The following is a 20,281-nucleotide window of genomic DNA, read 5'->3' on the forward strand; positions in this document are numbered from 1 at the left end:
CTTTTAATTTTAATGCTGCCTGTTGCCTGTGGGTCAAAACCTCCACTTCAGACTCTCCACAAAGGTGAGCTGAGGAAAGGTGATAAATGTTGGCTAATGTCAGTAACTCCAGACTGATGGAACATATTTATATACCAAGATGAAAACACAGGAATGGCATATCATTCTTCTCAGCAAGGTTAAAAGACGAATATTTATCAGCTTTCTTTCTGCAAAAACCCATTTAAAGATGAGCTAAAATCTGCATAGAGATACAGTTTGATTTAAAGCTGCTGCATTTAACTATAAATAAAACTATGATGTTAAACCTATGTGGGAACACTTTATTTGAAGAGGTGTGTCCAAGGCTGACATGAAAATGTCATAAACATGACAATATACCTGCTAGGAACATGAATGAGTCTTTATGCACATTAATGACTGTCATGAAGTGTCATTTGGTAAAAAATGACACTTGTAATGTAAAGTTGCACTAAAAGTTACATTAAAAGTCCATGAAAAGTGTCAAGTTTGCATTATTTAATAATTAACACTTTTAATGCAAAGTTCCACTGAAACCTGCATTAAAAGTCCAATAAAAGTGTCAACTTAAAAAAGACTTCATTTTCATGACATGTGTTAAGTCATGTTTATGACAGTCATGCCTGTCTTAAGCACACCTCTTCAAATAATGTATTATTTGAAGATGTGCAAAATTATGTAAATTTTTTGTGATAGGGGGCGTGCTGTGGTGGCGTAGTTCTCGACGCAGCCGTCGCAGGTTCGATTCCCGGATCTGGCGACATTTGCCGCATGTCTTCCCCTCTCTCCCTCTCCCTTTCCTGTCAGCCTACAGTCATATAAGGGACACTAGAGCCCACAAAAAGACCCCCTGGTGGGGAGAAAAAAAAATAAAAAATTGTGACAGGATAATCTGAGAAAAAAAGGAGATTCTTCACCTCCTCTCAGAGCTACTTTAGCCTCCTGAAGAAATGCACCATTCCTGGTCAAAAACAACCAATCAGGGCTTGCTTTCACATTAAAATTTGACGTAGTGACAATTACTGAAAAGTGTGGTTAAAAAAAAAAATTCAGATGTGTTAAACCATGCATAAACATTTCACTGCGCATGTTATCTTTATAAATCTGATTGGTGGGTGGTGGCGCAGGGGTAAAGCACAACCCACATATGGATGCCTTAGCCCTCGACACGGACGTCACAAGTTCCAGTTCTGGAATGATGACCTTTGTCTTCCTCTCTCTCATTACACAATTTCCTGTCTAACCACTATCAAATATAGGCTGCTCAAGCCAAGAAAACATTTTTTTAAAATCTGACTGGCTGGGCACAGCTGCATGCACATTCCAAGTCACTCGATGTCCTCTCATATTAGTAAAAATACTTTGACAGCTCCCACCATGTGTCCAAGTAACAATGGCAACTGTCCCTGCTTGTAATAGACTACTACTAATAATGATAATAATAATACTTAAAAAAAAAAATGCAGCCTTCTGGGCACACAATCTTGTCTCGCAAAAAATATAAGCAAAACATTTAAAGAAGAAAACAAAGATTTAGAAAATGACTTGATCAAAGTGAAAATCTTGTTTAAACAGCTGAGTTTTCAGATGGGATTTAAAGAGGCAGCATGCCAGACCATAGGCCCAGGGACCATTGGCCCCCCCACTTTACGGCCCTTCCCATCAGCTGGTCCCACCAGAGATTTACACAGACTGCATGCAACTCTGGCAAACAACTGTTTAATCTGCTAATGATGCGTCCACACCAAACGCGTTTTGAGAGTCACGTGTGTCTAGTTTACATTCAAAGTCTATGTGGAGAGTCGCTCGATGCTTCAAAAGGCTCCAAACGGTTGAAATCGCGCTTGACGCTCGAAATGTGCCGCTACGGCCCTTGACTCATCTCCATATGTACTTTACATGCCTGATTGCAGGTTAAACTGTTAAATCTAGTTGAAACTTTGCCAAAAGAGTAGATATTAATCAAGCATGGCTGCTTCACCTTCTCCTCCTCCGGATATCTGACAGACCACCTGAACATGGGAATCTCCATCCTCCTATCATATGGGTAGGCTTTGCTTTCATGCCTTAATTATTAGGTATAATTTTTAAAAAATAGGTCAGCTGTTTTAGTGGGCCATGCACCAGTTATGCGCGTGTGGCTGTATTTGTGTGGTTTAGGTTTGTGCTGGTTTTTTGCAACACACACATGATATGCGTTGGGCTTTTGCGGGTCAGGTGCTGTGATAGTGTTGTTCTACCCTCCGATAATATTTTGCAGGTGCCCATGGGTGAGCAATTAAGTGTGTCAGGCTGTATATGAATATTTGTACACATGCCTGGCAGCCTCAAAAGTTGCTGCTTTACAAAGAAACTACCCTTTTGTAGACACAACACATATTCATTGTTTTGGACATAGCTTGACACATTGATCTTTAATTATTAAGTAGATGATCTAATTATGACGAAACCTTCATACAACATGTTGTTTTAATACCATGGCGCTCTGTATTCAGCTGTTCATGAGGTCGACTACAGGCATTTATCCATCTTTTACATTTTTCCAGACTCCAGTTTTAAAATGGAATAAACTCTATTCTGCCCTCTAAATGCTCTGGGTAAAACACATCTTGTGCATCTTCCCCACTGACAACTTTTGACCATGTTTTATTAATTTCCACAAATCTCTATGACTACAGCACATTTAATAACCAGCAAATCAGTCAATCAGTAACCAGACTGTAGCACATGGGAGATCCGACAACTGTGTCCTCCAAGCTGAGGGACGTTTACTTTGGGAAAAATTGTGACAAACCCACTGAGTTGATTGACAGGTGCCATCATGTCAACGTAACAATTGAGCACCTGACATTCAAAGTGCGTAACTGATGTGATGAAACACCCCATGGCCCCACCACCTTAAAAATTAATATGGCGCCCCTGTGCCAGGTAGTCCTTTGGAGAGAGTGAAGAAATCAACATGCTGTTGAAGCCTGCTCTACAGTATGAAAGAATCGTATGTTGAACCAGGCCAATATGCCACTGTTTGTTAGGCACATTTGTGCACCACATAAGAGTTGCACACTTTCAGAATGGAATGCTTTTTTTATTCAGAAAGGGGCCTTCGTTTACAGCAATATAGCAATATTATTGCAGCCAATATTGCACTAATATTACAATATTGTAAATATTGCAATATTGTTAGGAAATCGGCTCATCACTGCAAATTGCAGTTTCATTGCCGCCTGTTCAGCTGCAGTGTAGGAGAACTTCATGTATGGGTAATATACAAATAGGACTGTCTCACACCGCTGGTATGATTCGGCTGAGGGATGACTGGGACATTCCCAACATCAGCCAATGCACAGCTTCAGTTATTACAACTAAAAACCAGCGATCATGCCCGAAACCTGGGAGTAGTGATGGACTCTGACCTGAAACTTCAGAGCCACATGAAAACAGTTACAAAGTCGGCCTTCTATCACCTGAAGAACATTTCCAGGATTAAAGGACTAATGTCTCAGCCAGATCTAGAAAAACTAATCCAGGTATTTATCTTCAGTCGCATTGATTATTGCAACAGCGCCTTCACAGGTCTGTCCAACAAATCAGTCAAACAGCTGCAGCTGATCCAGAATGGTGCTGCTGCCGTTCTCACTAAAACCAGAAAGATAGAGCACATAACACCAGTTTTAAACTCCCTACACTGGCTCCATGTAGCTCAAAGAATAGTCTTTAAAATACTGTTGTTAGTTTACAAATCACTGAACAGCTTAGCACCATAATACATTAAAGACCTGCTGCTGTTGTACCAACCTTCCAGACCTCTCAGGCCTTCCGGTTCTGGTTTGCTCTGCATCTCCAGAACCAGAACCAAATGAGGAGAAGCAGCATTCAGCACATATGCACCACAAATTTAGAACAAACTCCCAGAAAACTGTAAAACAGCTGAAACACTGACTTCCTTTAAACCCACCTGTTTAGAGTTGTATTTGAAAAGTAATCAATTACAAATTTATTGACGGAATTTGACTTAATGTGTTTTGATGGTTGATTCTATGTTGCATTGTGTTTCTGTGTCTGATATGATATAAAGCACTTTGAAATGCCTTGCTGCTGAAATGTGCTATACAAAAAAAATGTGATTGATTGATTGAGCAGCCAATTCTCACTGAAATGCTCCGATTGCCAGGAATCCCATCACAGTGAGAATTTCAACTGCTCCTACTAGTTTCCCTCTGTTCAGCGAATTCTGAGAAGAGCTCCAGGGTGATCGCTCTGAGCAATCTAAATAATCTACTAAGTGATTCATCATCTGTATGATTTCTGAACACACGCTCCCTCCACATCCTTCCTTTGGTGATGTCCTTCAGCAGAGCAAAGTTACCATTGTTTCACAGTTACACACACCTTTGTGCTGTCTACACCTTGTCCACTTTAAGAGTCATCATACCTGAGCTGTTGGAGTTAATCTGCTGAATCCACAACATATTCTTTATTAGTGAGAATTACAGTACCCCTCAGATAATTTACTTGCACTTCGTGTGCATGCTTGCACAGACCATCGCACATTTGCATGTGACAAAAAATGAAGAAATTTATTATTTACAGTATTGTAACATTCTCATTGATGTTACAATATTATATGAGGCTAAATGTGATTCCATTCCATCACATTTAATGTTTAGGTTTAAACATTAAAAGATTAATTTCATACAAGGACATTGCATTTTATGCTCTTTGAGTACTGCATGCAATACACATTACAACACACATTGATCTTCAATATGTTAATAGTTTAAGTTAAGTTTTGAAAATCCTTCTTCATTTGTAACATTTCCTGTTTTACTTTCCTCACACAGTTTGTGTGACTATTCTTTTTTAATTATTCTGTTTTATGCTGAGTTTATCATGTTTACCTTTTCTGTTACTGATGAGTGCCTTGTCATACTCTTTTCTTTGAATTTTCAAAAAAACGACTAATTCCGCCTTTTAATTGAAAATGTCATATGCAGCGATGGATTGTGGACAATATACTGAGCCAAAGTGTGTTATGTTGTTATACCGTCATGCAAAACACATGAATCTAACCTGAGAGAGGAAGAGCAGCAACTTTTAGACTAATCTAGAGGCCCCTCTTCATAGAGGTTTTCTACAGGTGTGATAAGCCATAGATGTTATCTCTTCAGCTTGTTTGAAACTAGGCATGATTCACAGAAACAGATGTGGGTGTATTGGCTGACACACTGAGCTGACTGAGTTAATAAAAATCCTGTTTTTGTTTTTTTTTTACATTTTGAGTTCTCTTTCTCTCTCCCTGTCTCTTTTTCTCTCTTTCTCTCAGATTTCAGTCATTAATCTGATCTGGTAATGGTATGGATACCATCTGCGTTGGTAACTGACCCAATAGATCTACTATAAAAGGCCCCAAAACATTTGTTTTCTCCTAAAAACCTTCCGGGTCCAGCTTTATAGCATGAATAATGGTTGCCATCTGGCATCATGGCAGAAAAATAACCCTCTATGACTATTTATAATAAAATGTAACACTACAGCATTTAGTAGGTCTGCACTGCTGGAACATTGATCAGTTCTTCACACAGAAAGATAGTCGTTAGTTCACTTTAAGTTGGAATCCATCTGGTAGGAGGTTGCACGTCCCTACTGGGAATTTCTTTTTATACTCAGCATTAGAAAACATGAAAATATGGGTTAATTGTCCACCCTAAAAGGCAATTAGGGTGGACACCAGGGTACAGGTGAGAGGCCTGTACCCTGCCTCTCACCATTTGGCTAATTCTGAATGTAAATAGATCAACATCCTAATTTTCCTGGGTAATAATTGTGATACTACTACTACTACCAAATTTCCGGGTTTTGAGAACCTAGCATGCAAAAGCATGTTTCAATTCATCCAGAACATCAAATCGCTGTTTTTTGTTTATTTGTTTTTCTATAATAAAGCCCATAATTCAGCTTAAGTTAAAAAAAAAAAAAAGTAAAGATACCAACCATTAGATACCAAAACTGACCACCAATTCAAGCAGAAAAGTATCTGTAATTAAGAATGTCAATAACAAAACCTGAATATTACAAATAAAATTATATCTAACAGTCTGGATAGAAATTTAAATATCCTTTGTCATTATATAACTGATCTTATTCCGTTTTGACTTTAATTATTAGAGTGAATGCTCTGATACTGTAGCCTAGTAAAAACCAAGTCGTTGTTCTACGTGTTGCTTCATCCAGAGCCTCTGCGTTCTCTGCTGTTGAGAAAGAATTGCTTCCTGGAGGTGAGGACTCTGTTGAAGTTTTAAATGTTACCCAATCACTAACACCAGTTCGTCGCTATTGAGCTTACCAGAAATTACCCGCAATGTAAACAACCGTCCTCCACTGCGATGCGAGAACTGAGGGAAGAGGCTGATAATGTTAATAAATTATGTGGAAAGTGTGAGTAACAAGGAATGAAGGCTTCTTTCACTTTCTCAACTGCCATTAATAAAACTACAGACAGACTATAATACAAAAACAGAGTAGAAAATCAACGTCATAAATCACTACTTCTGTTTGCTGATTGGCCCAGCAGAAAATCTACTAGAGGAATCCAAGTCAATAGGAGAAAGCCTAAACTGGCTGTAAAGATGTGAATCTAACAAAATTCAACAGCCAGGCTATTGATACTGAGAAAGGTGTTTTTTCTCAAGATTACCATCATGTGAAAATCTCTTCCCTGCCCATGCTCATGCTAAGCTTGTCTACGTCATACATTTCTAGGAGACTGCTCTTCATTGTATCCAGTTGAATAAAAACCCAATGAGCAGATTGAGTTTGACCTATATGAAGTACCTGCAGCTGAGAATTCCCTGAGATGTGACAGCAGCTTCAGTTTGCAGAGTGACACAGCACTCTGCAAAGCTTAAGGTGGAAAATCTAATTAAAAACCTTTATTTCTGTTTCACAGATGTATTACACATCCCAACCAGATCAAACATGTCCAGGAAACAGCAAGTAGGGCTCAGAATTACACTGCTGATATTATTTACAGTACAGCTTAATTTCAGAAGGTAGGTTCTCTATAGAGAGCACCCAGATGTATGCATGTCTATGTGTGTTGCTTTTCTTATTTGCTTGCGTGCGTGTGTGTGTGTATGAGTGTTGCTAAAGTATTTCTTGGAAGATGTCTAAACTAATGAGTCCTTTTCCTGGCCGTGTCAGGCTTTGGCTAAGATCCGTTCAGCTCATTGTGGCTCTGTATATCAGAGTGTGTGTCCTGTGCCTGCTGTGGGTGTGACAGTGTGTCACCTCTGGGTGTCATTTCAGGTGATACTGCCAAGGAGAGCAGCCTTTACAGCCATCCTGCAGAGCCACCGCCTGCGCTTAACAAGGACAGTGAGGCACACCAACACAGATGAATGGGTCCGGCTCCAGCACAGGGCGGCAGTAAACACGGGCCTCGCCGAGGTCTGCTGTGATCCATCTTCATTGTACAAATGTGAAGAATTACAGCGACAGTCACACTAACATTAAATGTCCTCAAAGCCAAGGAAACCGCCAACATTCACTTTAATTCTCCATTTTCTCCCTGACGCACACATAATTTCAAACTTCCAAGGTACCGCAGTCTTTCAGTAATAGAATAGTAGAAGAAAGGGCTAGATTTTTCTTAAAAAGAGAGAAAATGGACAAAGAATAGTGTGGTCACAAGCTGGCTGTCAGAAAGCCGAGGCTTCTCTATCGCATTCTTACATCAACTGACTATTATCCAACAGCCACACATGACTGATGAGAGCTACTGAAAATACTCAGGCTGTCTTTTCGCTTCCTAAACCTCACATTTTTTTGCAACTGTCTGAAAATTGATGGCGTCTCACTTAGGAGATGCACACACACTCCCACATTTGTCTTCTTACCATTTTCATCCTGGAGCACAGCTTTTATCATCAAGCAGTAATTATCAACAGTAAAATTGCTTAATTAAAGCATGAATGTTTAATAAATGGTGAGGCAGAGGGAGGCTACAGTCCACCAGCTGCCTCCAGGAAGGAGATTGGCTGCTACTTCACCTACTGCAGACCAACGTGAGAGGCAGCTGCAACTTCAAGTTTATCAAGATCAATGTTTTACATTTTAAAAGACCGTGAAAATGTATGTAAAAAACAAAAAAAAACAAAAACATAATTTTTGTTTCCATCCCCAATTACATAGCATAGTCTTGGTCGCTCTGTCACTAGGTCTGATTTTGGCTTATTGAAAATTAAATTTACTAACAAGGGAGAGCATTTTATCCATCCATCCATCCATCTTCTTCTGCTTATCCGGGATCGGGTCGCGGGGGTAGCAGCTTCAGAAGGGAGGCCCAGACTTCTCTCTCCCCAGCCACTTCCACCAGCTCCTCCGGAGGAATCCCAAGGCGTTCCCAGGCCAGCCGAGAGACATAGTCCCTGTCCTGGGTCTTCCCCAGGGTCTCCTCCCGGTGGGACGTGCCCGGAACACCTCACCAGGGAGACGTCCAGGAGGCATCCTAACCAGATGCCCTAGCCACCTCAACTGACTCCTCTCGACGTGAAGGAGCAGCGGCTCTACTCTGAGTCCCTCCCGGATGACAGAGCTTCTCACCCTATCTCTAAGGGAGAGCCCAGCCACCCTACGGAGAAAACCCATTTCGGCCGCTTGTATCCGCGATCTCGTTCTTTCGGTCATGACAAAAATATAGAAAACAACAGCAGACAAGTATGGTCACATATTGTAAGGATGAGAAAGGTAATTTTATTGTGAGAATGAAAAATTATTAAGCATACTTTAAATGTCTCTACAGTGTCTCTGACCTGTCTGCTGGGTTCCTTGGTCTTTGTAATGCTGGTTCTTCTCTAATGTGCTCTAACAAACTTCTGAAGCAGAACAGCTGCATCTATGATGCGTTAAAATTTTTATCAGAAGTTAAACTTAGTTCTAGGTCCACTTCATAGTTTGTTGAGATTTGTGTTGGCAGCAAGTACACAAGCTGATAGACAGTGGTAAGACCCTCCTCCCGACTCTGATTGGTTGCTCACTTAGAACTGAGAGAGGGCAGAAGAGTTATTTTTTTTATGGATTATCTGTCTCATACCATACTGTCACCACATGGTGTCAGTTTGAACAAATATGTAAAACATTTTTTACATAATGCAGCTACAGTGGAGCTCAGATTTCTATTGATGCATATTCCTGATGTATCAAGGATCACAGAGAAAGAATTTGTCCACATCTAGTGATCAGAGTTTGAATGATATCTGGTATGGCCTTGAGCCCAATATGTCCAAAGTCAGTCTTCAATGGCTGTATCCTGCATGATTCAGTTCTCTACCTGGTTCAACACAGCTGAATCAAATTATGGCTCAATGGCTCATTCGTAGGCCTCTGTAGATCACTGACAGGATGAAGACTTTGACATCCATGCAAATTTTTAAGCTTTATTTGATATACAGTAGATACCCAGTAGTATTCAGAAAGGTTAGGGACCACAACTGCCGATAAATAATTGAGTCCCCCCCTCTAAACTTATAACTGCCTATTTTAAGAATTCAGAAACCAAGTATACCAATATGTCATGGTATATGTGAATGGTGCTCTGGGATTCACTGGGTTAAATTTGCAAATATTAGGCAATAGAATCAGATCCCCACAGTGTAGCTGCTGAACACGCCTGCAGGCCGCTCAGGTTCTGACAGTGTTGAACAATAATTCATTTGATCTTTTCAATCAGAGGACATAAAGTGGGTAGAGAACCATGTTATTTTACACAAACCTATTTTGACAAGCTTAAATTGTTTGTCCCTGTTCCGCAGGGTATTTCTAACTTGACATTTGTAACATATTTAGTAGCTGGTGATTTTAACCATTGCCCTGCGACAGACTGGCGACCTGTCCAAAATGTACCCTGCCTCTTGCCCGGAACTTTAGCTGGAGATAGGCACCAGCACCCCTCCTGACCCCTCTAAGGGATAAGGGTGTACAGAAAATGGATGGATGATTTTTATAATTTTTTTTATTTATTTATTTATTTTTGTCTCCAAAGAGTTTTTGCGGCGCTAGTGGCTCGTATTTTTGTGACAGTAGGCAGACAAGAAAGCGGGTGAGGAGAGGGGGGAAGACATGCAGCATAGGTCGCCGGGACCGGGAGTCGAACCCGCGACGTCCGCGTTGAGGACTAAGGTCTCCAAACGTGGGGCGTGCTAACCCCCTGCAGCACCACAGCACCCCCCAGATGGATGATTCTAACCATTATTCTCACCCCAAAGCACAATGAAGAGTTACGTACAAAATAAAATACAAGTACTTTTACTGTTATTTTATTCAAGGTAGTTGTTGATTATCATAATTATTATGGCATTCCAACTATTTACAGTATTCCAATGGCAACTACAGTCAGAATTCCCAGTCTGAATATTATCTTCTTGTGGGACATACTGTTTCAAACAACAATTGACTCACTGAACACTGCTGAATCTACATCTTTTCCATTTGCTTTCATTGTTGTTACAAGCTGATGCAGGACTATTTCATGCTTTTGTCACCATCTCGGCTGAAACAGCTGCAGCAGTGGCATATGAAAATGAGGCAGTTTCTTTCCCCACAAAGCTCAGCAGTAAGAAAAAACGGTGTGAGACACGGAAGCAAACATCCAGCCTCTGCTTCAGTATATTAGATTAAAGCTGTCCGGCAGACAAATTCGACAAGGGTAAAAAAATAAAATAATAACAATGGTGATAATCCCCACAGTCGTCGTTTATAGGAAATGATGCTGGTCATTAAAGGGGGTGAACATGTAACAACAATAAGGGAAGCTTATTCTGTCTCATCCCATCCTCTCCAACAGTTTGAAATAAAAGAAACAGACAGTAAGGCTGCCTACAGGGGTTGTGACCTCTACATCAACGCAGAGCGTCTCGCTGCCGTCTCTCCTCGCTGGGTTCCCACTGGGAACACCACACCTAGCTCTCTGCACATGCACACACACTAAATCAGCTTTATCCACTTCCCTCAGTTAGCCACTCACTCACACAAGGGGAGCTGGTGCGTGGTTGCATTGTTGCATGTGCCATTTTCTGCTGTGACATCATAACTCGTGTATGCGTGCGCGTCTGTACAATTACACAGCTTAATCCACGCGAAGGCATGTTAGCATCCAGTGTGGAGAGGAGCAGAGTCCGTGATTCTCCTTACGGTGGCATGCAAAGGCCTTACATCAGCAGCGAAGGCTTGAAGGGAGGGATCCAGCCTTCACATTCATTTTCCTCAGCTGCTGCTGCCTCCCAGCAGTTCCCTGCCTAATGACCATTTCGTCTTTCCACATGATGTCACGTTTTGCGGACAGTATATGTTATTAATTTATCTGTCAGTCAAAATCTGAAAGTCAGAAAGCAGGGGTCGAATTATGGAAGTGATGTGATCTCACACTGATTCTGACATTTCCTCTGGCGGCAGAACACTTGAGTTAAAAGCAGAAAGGTGAAAGTTAGATCTCCCCTGCTGTGAAACGGCTGGCAGCCTTTCGTCCTTTATAGCCGATCAAAAGATAACAGAAATATCTGAAAATAAGACTGTTTCTTGGCAGTTTTTATCATTTTAATCATTGCATACATGTATATATGTGTGTATGTATTATTTACATCTGGCTTAAGAACTATTTTTGATTCAGAAGGGAAATGGCAAGATTCATGTAATGAACTGCGGGATAGAAATCGGGTTTGATTAAATAAGTTAAACTTCATCAAAATCCTTTTCAGACTCATAGTAACCAAACAAGCAGTGTACTGCATGTAGTTGAGTATGTGTTACACATAGAAAATATGCAAGTTCTACTTTTTTATGTATTGTTTTCTCTTGGTGAAATTTTTGTCTGGAATAACAATAAAAGAAAAAAAATAAATTCAATTCACTCATTGACAGACCCTTTTGGACTTCCTGGCTTTTAATAAACCTCTCGCAGCAAAAGAAGTGATGTGAGAAGCCCCAACTATTTACTTGAATAAACTAATGCATTTTAGTTTAGACACGGAGCTAGAAATTAAAAAGGATATGTCAATAAAATGATGGCTGAAAGTTTAAAGCATGTTTTGCCCAGTCAAAACTGAATTAAGGAAATAAGATGGTAATTATTAAGGTTGTTTTTACCCCTGATAGTGCGGTAGACTTGGTTCAATTGGGGACAAAAATTACATTTGTTCCATTTTCAGTTTCTGCAGTTCTCTTTCACACTCTGCTGTGCCAAACAATCCAAACACTTTGAGCAACCTGTGCCCCCCCCCAACAACCACTGAAGGAAGTGACATGAAGACCTCTGAAGAAGACATTTTCACAAAATGTAAACAAAAATAGAGTGGCATCAGATGTTAGCAGTTTCAGGACTTTTCTCCCAGTCTTTGACAAAATACCACAAGCCATTTGGTGCATTTGTTTTGGCATATTTACCCAGAAGTCCACTTACTGCTTTTGGAGCAGTCTCTGCATTAGAATTGTATCAGAGTTCACTTGAACTGAACCTAGATCTAGGTTTGTAGGTGGACCAGCATTTATTACACATTCACTTTTCCCCAAAACAACCTGAATTTCTAGGCAAACTAACTGGAGTTGGCTCAAAGTGGACTAAACAGCGTTCGTGTGAATGCATCCTAAAAGTTCTTCATTTTATCACTACATGATTTTTTTTCAACTTCCCTCTTACATGCTTCATATTGGGGCAATGAAGACATTACTGCTGAGCTAGACTGGGGGTTTTATATTGTCTAATAAGCAGCTCTAATTTGTTGTATCTTTTTACCCTCCCATGTCATTTTACCTCCTCTCTTGTCTACCTTTTGGTTTTCTCTGCTTCATCTCTTCCTTCATAACTCAGGGCTTAAATGTAGAACATATTTAAAAGCATAGAAATCTACTCAGGAATAAATGATACTACTTGTAAGATTAGTTGAAGACAATAATTAGTTAGTTTGTTTTAATCATAGCTGCATCTCTTTTGGCTCCACTCTCTGCTGTGTTCCTCTTCTCATCCTTCTCAACTGCATCTCCCTCCATAATAATGACTTTGTTGATATAAAAAATTATTAAATTATTAAATTGCTCACATGACCTCCGTCTTTGCTGAGCTGGCATCGTACATAACTGAGACCATCTTCATTGCTATAATTTGTTGCCTCTCCCCCACTCTTCGGGTTCTATCGTTAATTCTTTCTGGTATCACTTCATCACTGCGGACAACAAAGAACTGCTTGGAGTGCAATAACTTTGCCAGTAATATATTTAACATTAAGATATTTTGATGAAGTCATTAAGACATTACAATCACTTACTTACGACCTGCAACAAATAAACAAAAGTGTCATTGCAAAAGCCACCAATTTCACTGGATGTCACATTTTTTCCACTTGTTTGATGCCACTTGTGACATTAGCACTTATAAGGTATATTAGTTTTAGTGTTCAACTACTTTTATTCTACAGGGCCAGGATGGAGGACTGTTTTCATTCAACAAATCATATTTAGTTTACATACAAAGTAAAGACTCATTTGTGTCCTTACTTTGCTTGTTTATCATTTATTTCTGTTCCTGTTTCTTATAGCGTCCCACTTTTCCACCTATTTTTCATCCCATGCGGTCTCGTGTTCCACAGATGATGGTTACTGAGACTGCACAGCAGGCTTCTATTTACACTAACTAGGATCTAGAGATTGTAGACAATAACCTAAAAATATTTGAAAGAAAATATTTTAAAAATGCTAAATGTAGAAAATATTCAATACAGTCAGCCCGGTTAGTTTAGCAAAGCACCGCTACGCCAACACTAATTTTACTGAGAGATTTCTGAAAGTGGCTTCCACTCCTAAAGCAGGATTCGCTCAGTTTTCCAAAGTGAACCCTGAGGCGCTAAACTGAAAACAATATAGATGTGCTTAGCTGTTCATCCACAAGAGCAGAAGAAGTGATGTTTTCAAAATAACAAATGGATTGTGGCTACATTATTTGCAAAGCTCCAATTTTTCTCATTCTAAAACAAACGGCTACTTTCGGCTCAGTCTGAGGCAGCCTGATGAATACTCTGTGTTAGCTTTGGAAGAGTTTGTCACATCTCCACACACTCAGTTTGTGCTTTGCTCAATGCAATCGAAAACTGCTGGAGTGAACTGTCAGAGTGGAGTAGAGCTGGAACCACATTATATCAAGAAAACCGTGAAACAGCTTAAAACAGATAGATCATCCTGGACAATTAGGATATGGGTTAAACAAAAGCCTAAAATGATGAGCTGTAATGATGCACTCCACAGAAAGAGAGTATCTTCATGGAAAATTTTCAACATCCTTGGAGAGGAGAATAAATTAGAGTTTAGCAATAGTTAGATATTTTTAAGACTATTTTTAAATTTTCAGACCTCCAGGAGGAGCTGGCTTGTAAATGTTTCAATGTCAAATAAAGATGTGATAAACAACACAGGTAAAAAACGTTTCATTTCACAAATAATATAGAATAGACATGATAAACTGTGACTGTTTCGTTATCCTTTATGAACTTTATAAATCTTAATCTATGTATAAATATAAAACACAATTTGTTGGAAACTACATATGAGTCAATATTAAAAAACACAATACTTGCAGCAATGTATAAGGATTATCATGTATCTATATTACAATAAAATTTTAAACAATGTTCCCGACAGATTCTTATTGCTTTATACCCAATAAAGATGTTTAAAGGTTTTGTCAAGATGACTGAACTCACTGTAAATGTTTGTCTGGAATGTGTGAGTGTATGAACAGGCACAATTCTATCTTAAGAAAAGGTGGCGGGGGGAAGAGGAAAATCTGCACATATTAATCTTTGATAGATTTCTGGAGTGCTAAAATAATAATAAAACAACTTATCGTTTTATGATGCAAAACATTTAAATTTCACTAAAAACAAAAATAGAAGAAGCCTCTTAGGGAACAGATCAGCATATGATATTTCATATGGAAAGAAGTCATAAAGCTGGCTTTCCTGAAGAGGAAATAAGCTGGAAGCTGATGTCCATGGCAGTGTGTTTGTGTGAAATCTTGTGTGGTTCCTTTTGTAAAGGTCAAGACTCAGATAGTTCCTGTGTTTTGTGTTAAATTATAGCTGTATGTTCTTCAAAATTATATAAGCTCTTAGGTAACTTGCGACGCTGCATAATACCTGCAGTCTTTGTTAAAATAATTTGGATCAAGCACATTCTGATCTCCTCACATTCCTCCGACCTGTCCTTTGGGACACTGTCCTGCTGTTCAGAACAACATACAAAAGTTTGTATCTCTGAGCCAAATGTCTTAAGATGACTTAACACTTATATCAGTATATATCATCAGAGATCTCATTAATTCATTAACCTTGACTCTTTGAATGTCAGGACATTCCAAAATTAGCATGAAAAGCACCATTGCTCTCACCTTAAAGGTTAAAGATCTCACACAATAAAAAATGGGATGATGTTTCAGAGTGTTACGAGTGCTCATAATTGACCAAGTAATTATTTGATGAGTTAAGTTGATAAATTTCAGTTTCAACCATCGTATATCATCATGTGAGTGGAGCATCTGCATAGCAGAGCTTAATTTTATATGTGTGTGAAATTAAACTGTGATGTTAATGGGTAATTGCTGCTGAATTTCTTAAAGTTTTATATATTAAATTTTATTGATAAGTTATGAGACTCATTTGATTCTGGAGTTTTTAACATCAAAGTCATTTGAAGCAGCCGGTGGTTAAATTTTTCAGACTTTCACGTCTATGATATTAATTTTCCTGAAAAGGAATGATTAATGCTAACCATGTCAAAATGGACGTTTTGATGTATAACCAGTCCATTAACCTCCCAGAGCTGTGCACCTTCAGCCCTCTGCCTCACTAAATAATAGGTGATGTGCATCAAATGTGGAAATCTGACTTGACACATCCAGCTGACAATGGATGTCAGGCTGAATAGCAGCACTTTTCTGAATTACTGTGCCCATTTAAGGCACTGTGACTTTCAACCATTACACATACCACATAAGAAACTATCAGGTTTCTATTTCTATTCAGGTCTATGCTGGACCAGACATTCTTCCATACATTCAAGACAAAACCCTTATCTACAATCCATCGATCTTAGTCAAACCCGTTTCACCTCACACCACTCTCCCTCTTAGCTCTGTGAGCCTCTTTACCATTAATTCTTTCATCTCTTTTCTGTCTGTGCTCTTTGTATCTCCTGTCTTCATTCATTGCTCACAACAGACACCTTTCTAGTCCCATTTGTTGCTGCACACGATGCCTTAAATTGTTGGTTCCCTGGCCTTTTTTTCATTCACAACCCATTTCCTCTCTGCAGCCTTTTGCTTGTCTTTTTCAACCAATTTAATCCATCCCATCACCCATCCAGGCCAATATTCCAAAAACAATTGGACCTGGATTGCGATGTACATGTTTCGTCTGCAAAGGCTGAAGCACAAGGAGGCAGACAAGCTATAATGTGTCCTTTGATTTTTATCCCTTCATGAGCAAATGGTGAATGGTATACTTCTGTTTTAACTTTCACACCTTAAGGCACAAACAGCCCACACCCTGCTGTTGAGCACCATAAACAGGATTACATAAGTGTGATAACTACTGCAGAGGAGGCAGAGGTAGCAAGGGGATATTGGGTTCTTTGGAGACTGTAGGTGGATAAAGCAGGAGATATCCAGTACAACATCTTGCTTGGTTGGCTTCCCATGACTGGCTCAGTATCAGCCCACCATCAGCCTGGGGAGGGAGAGATGGAGAGGCAGTGATGGTAGGACAGATAAGGAGGAGGCAAAAGAGGAGGAAGAGAGGGAAATAGACCAAGGGAAAAAATGTGAGATAGATGCTGGAAAAGGTTAAGGGGAGAGAGAGGAGCCAAGAAATGTTTTATCCCTCTGGCCATAGTCCTGACAATGCAAGGATAGAGATGTCAGGCCACATCCTGTCCACAGAGGGAGAGGGAAGGAAGTCAAGATTAAGCAGCAGACAATTAGACTACAAACCATGAACCCTTAGCCCAATGTGTTTGTGCCTTTCTTCCTATCTAGCTTCTTCTTTTGTCTCTATTTACATCACTCGACCCCCAGTTCCCTCTCCCCACTCTGTGTTGAGCATCCTCACAGCTATCCAATATCACCACTTGATTCTTCTCAGCTTCCCAAAGCTTCCCTGAGGCCGATCAAGTGTCACTTGTTGGACTGCAAAGGAACCAAATGCGCTGCAGACACTGCAAGGTCACCGAGCTCGCTTCCATCACAGGAAACCTTAAACCTCCCATTTGCCTCTTTCTGGGCTTCTTTCTCCCAATTGCTGCCAGAGCACCCCTATGTGCTTCTGAGGCAATGTCACACTACTCTGCTCACTTTTCACAAATCATACACATTGCCCCTGCATTGATGGCCACTGAAGATACCCTTTTCCGATGCCTTGCTGAGAGCATGCTAAACAGCGATGCTGACCTTCCAAGGGCAGACAAAAACAAAAATCTCTTTTCTCTGCAGTTTCTTGGCAGAAAACTATTTTCTACCCTATTGTTTGTAGAAGAAGCAGAGATAATTGTTAATCTCAGCATTCCAGTGATTTTGAAAGGCCGAGCAGTCGATCCACAAACAATGATGTAATTTCTACTGACACTTTTTATTTTAAACTGCCATAAAATGAACACGACTCACCATTTATTTCTGCATCTTTTCCGCTCCCTTTCACGCTGGGCAAACAGTTTTCCAAGTAAACTCCATTGTGATAACAACTATTACCCACACTGAGCTGTGGAGGCTTATCCCAGCACAAGCAGGGGGTCTGCATTATGCCACAGGGTCTGTTGGATGTGCTGGAGGCCAAGCAGTCTTCCAGCCACTGGCAGAGCATCTGACAGGCCGCCATGCTTGGATTGCGCTTCCCCACCACCAGGTACTCAGTTTTAAAATCCTCATCACCGTTTTGGATGGCCATGCCTGCCCGAGGAGGTCCTTTCCTCATCTGCAGGAATTGTTTTCCAGCCTCCAGGAAGGCCACATGAACAGAGGAGTCACACAGCCTCACAATCTCATCAAAACTCTCCATGCCCAGGTAGGTACGCGTGGTCTCTAGGAAGGAGTCATACTGGAAGGTCCGCAGCTGAAGCGGCTGGCAGCCCCCTGTGGGTTTGGTCACCTTGATGAATGTCGTGTACCGTCGTGGATCTGGGTTCTGTAGAGTCCAGGAACAAGGCACAGTGGGGAACACTGATGATGACAAAAAGAACCCAAAGAAGCGGTTCTGAACTAAGGTGGAGCAGGAGTCAGACTCAGGGCCTGAGGGGGCGGCATGGCAGCAACTACCCATCAGTAGAAAAGTGGCACAAAATGATAGCAGGGCTGGAAAAGGCCATCCTGAATGGCCAACAATGAGAAAAAGATTTTTCATGGTTTCCAGTTGAAGAAAAGGAGGCAGTTCCACAGGCAAGATCGATGGGGTCTGGTTCCTGGTGAGTCACTTCCCTGGTTTCCCAGATAACAAATGCATAGAAAATGGAGAAGGGGATGGAAAGAGAGTGACCAATGTGAAGAAATCTGGTTCTTCTCAAAGATCCAGAGATACGCCCATGGGTGAGTTAGTCAACCCTGAGGTTTGCAGGAACCTGTGAGAAGGGAAAGACAAGATACAGATTAGATTTAGGATCTGATCAGACAACAGAACAGGATTACATTGATTCCATTTATCCTCACAATAGAAAATTCCTATCTGCTATCATTATTTGTGCGGTTTTCTCAGAAAACTGCCGCAACTGAAGCTCTGCAGAACAGAACTAGGTAGAATCCAGGCAGATGGACGCAGGGAGCTGGCAGTTTAATGGAGTTTTTCTTCATTATGCAAGTTAGATTGGTCTTTTCCTGAGAGACGATTACTTTCTTCACACGCCTGTTCCCACAATTCATCTGGCTGCAAAATCATTTGTCCAATTAGAAGACTATTAATTACAAAAACACAACAGCTGCAACCATTCATTATTGCTCTTATTCTGCTGTGATCAGGACTCTTTGTTTTTGCTTTATTAAACACCCAAAATCAGCTGATGCCTTAAGAGTATTTCAACAACAAATGATCTATATTCTTATGGTGGTCTGATGTTTTCAAGAAACATTACAAAATATATTTGGTAGAATTATGCATTATTTCAATCAAAGAGGCTCGACTGAAATATGAATTAGCTTAGAAAAGGAAAACAAATTAAACTCATTTTCTCTGCTTTCCTAACAAGTCTATTTGTATTTTGGGAGAAAAAAAAATATTTCAGCTGAATGACTCCAACTGGTTCAATTTAGAGAAAAAGAAAACAATAATCTTAAATTATTGTATTTTTCAAGAAATAAACAGCAATGTAATTTTCATGCTTAGACAATAACATCAGGTGACAAGTCTCCTGGAAGTGACATGCAGAGTTTGTTAATTTGCATGTTCTACATGTAGTAAATGTAAATCCCTCCCTTGCTCTTACTGTAGCAGCGGACGACTAAAAGCTTCCGGTATTCTCAAATCCAAAACTTGTCAGCACTCTTAGGGCTATAATCATCCACTCCCATGAGTTGTTAAGTTCTGCTGAAGAAATACATCCAGTTTTGACATGTTCTCATTGTTCAACATGTCTCTCCATGGCTCTCCATTGGTGAGAAAAAGTCCTGTAAACACCATTATGCAAGAGGGCACACAGAGCCTGACTTTGACGCAGCAAAGGCGCACAGATTGCGCATGGTTATGCATGCAGCTGGTGGATTCATGTCTAAACAAACCCCAAAATGCCTTATATCCTTATGACAGGACACATGTGGCTTTAGATTTAGTCTCCAAGTTGACCAGTCATAAATGTTCCAGAAATAATAGAGGCATGTCAAAACGAGCTAAAGTCACTCTCTGGATATTATTGGCTTGGAAAGAGCCATTTCATTATATTATTGGTCGAATGCGGTGTCAATTAAAAGAGGGTTGGGGGGCTCTATTAAAAAATCACAATGGACACCACCGGAGCATATCTGGGGGTCAGGGTCAGGGCCCTAAGCCTCCATGGGGCCCCAAGCGGTTATAGGGCCCTCCATCTCTGCTAACAATGTGGACTGGCTGAAACCAGCAGTCCGATCATTAGGTCATTCACACACCTGCCATAAACTTATCTCTTACAGTGCTGTTTACATTATATACATACAGATACTAATATGATACATTTATTGGACAACTGATTTATCGACCAGTTGATTTCTGGG

General features: G+C 40.3%; 1 protein-coding gene across 7 annotated transcripts in view; it reads right to left on the reverse strand.

The window, feature by feature from the left end:
- The window catches only part of adgrb1a (adhesion G protein-coupled receptor B1a), a 163,097-nt gene that overhangs the window by 105,946 nt on the left and 36,870 nt on the right, over positions 1-20,281 (reverse strand). For all 7 annotated transcript variants that reach the window (XM_044116712.1, XM_044116711.1, XM_044116707.1 and 4 more), the window contains exon 2: positions 17,717-18,663. In XM_044116712.1, coding sequence (XP_043972647.1) covers positions 17,717-18,449 — 733 coding nt within the window. In that variant the 5' untranslated portion in view covers positions 18,450-18,663. The remainder of the gene's footprint in view (positions 1-17,716; positions 18,664-20,281) is intronic.

Source organism: Gambusia affinis, linkage group LG05 (assembly GCF_019740435.1).
Source record: "Gambusia affinis linkage group LG05, SWU_Gaff_1.0, whole genome shotgun sequence".
Classification (NCBI taxonomy): Eukaryota; Metazoa; Chordata; class Actinopteri; order Cyprinodontiformes; family Poeciliidae; genus Gambusia; species Gambusia affinis.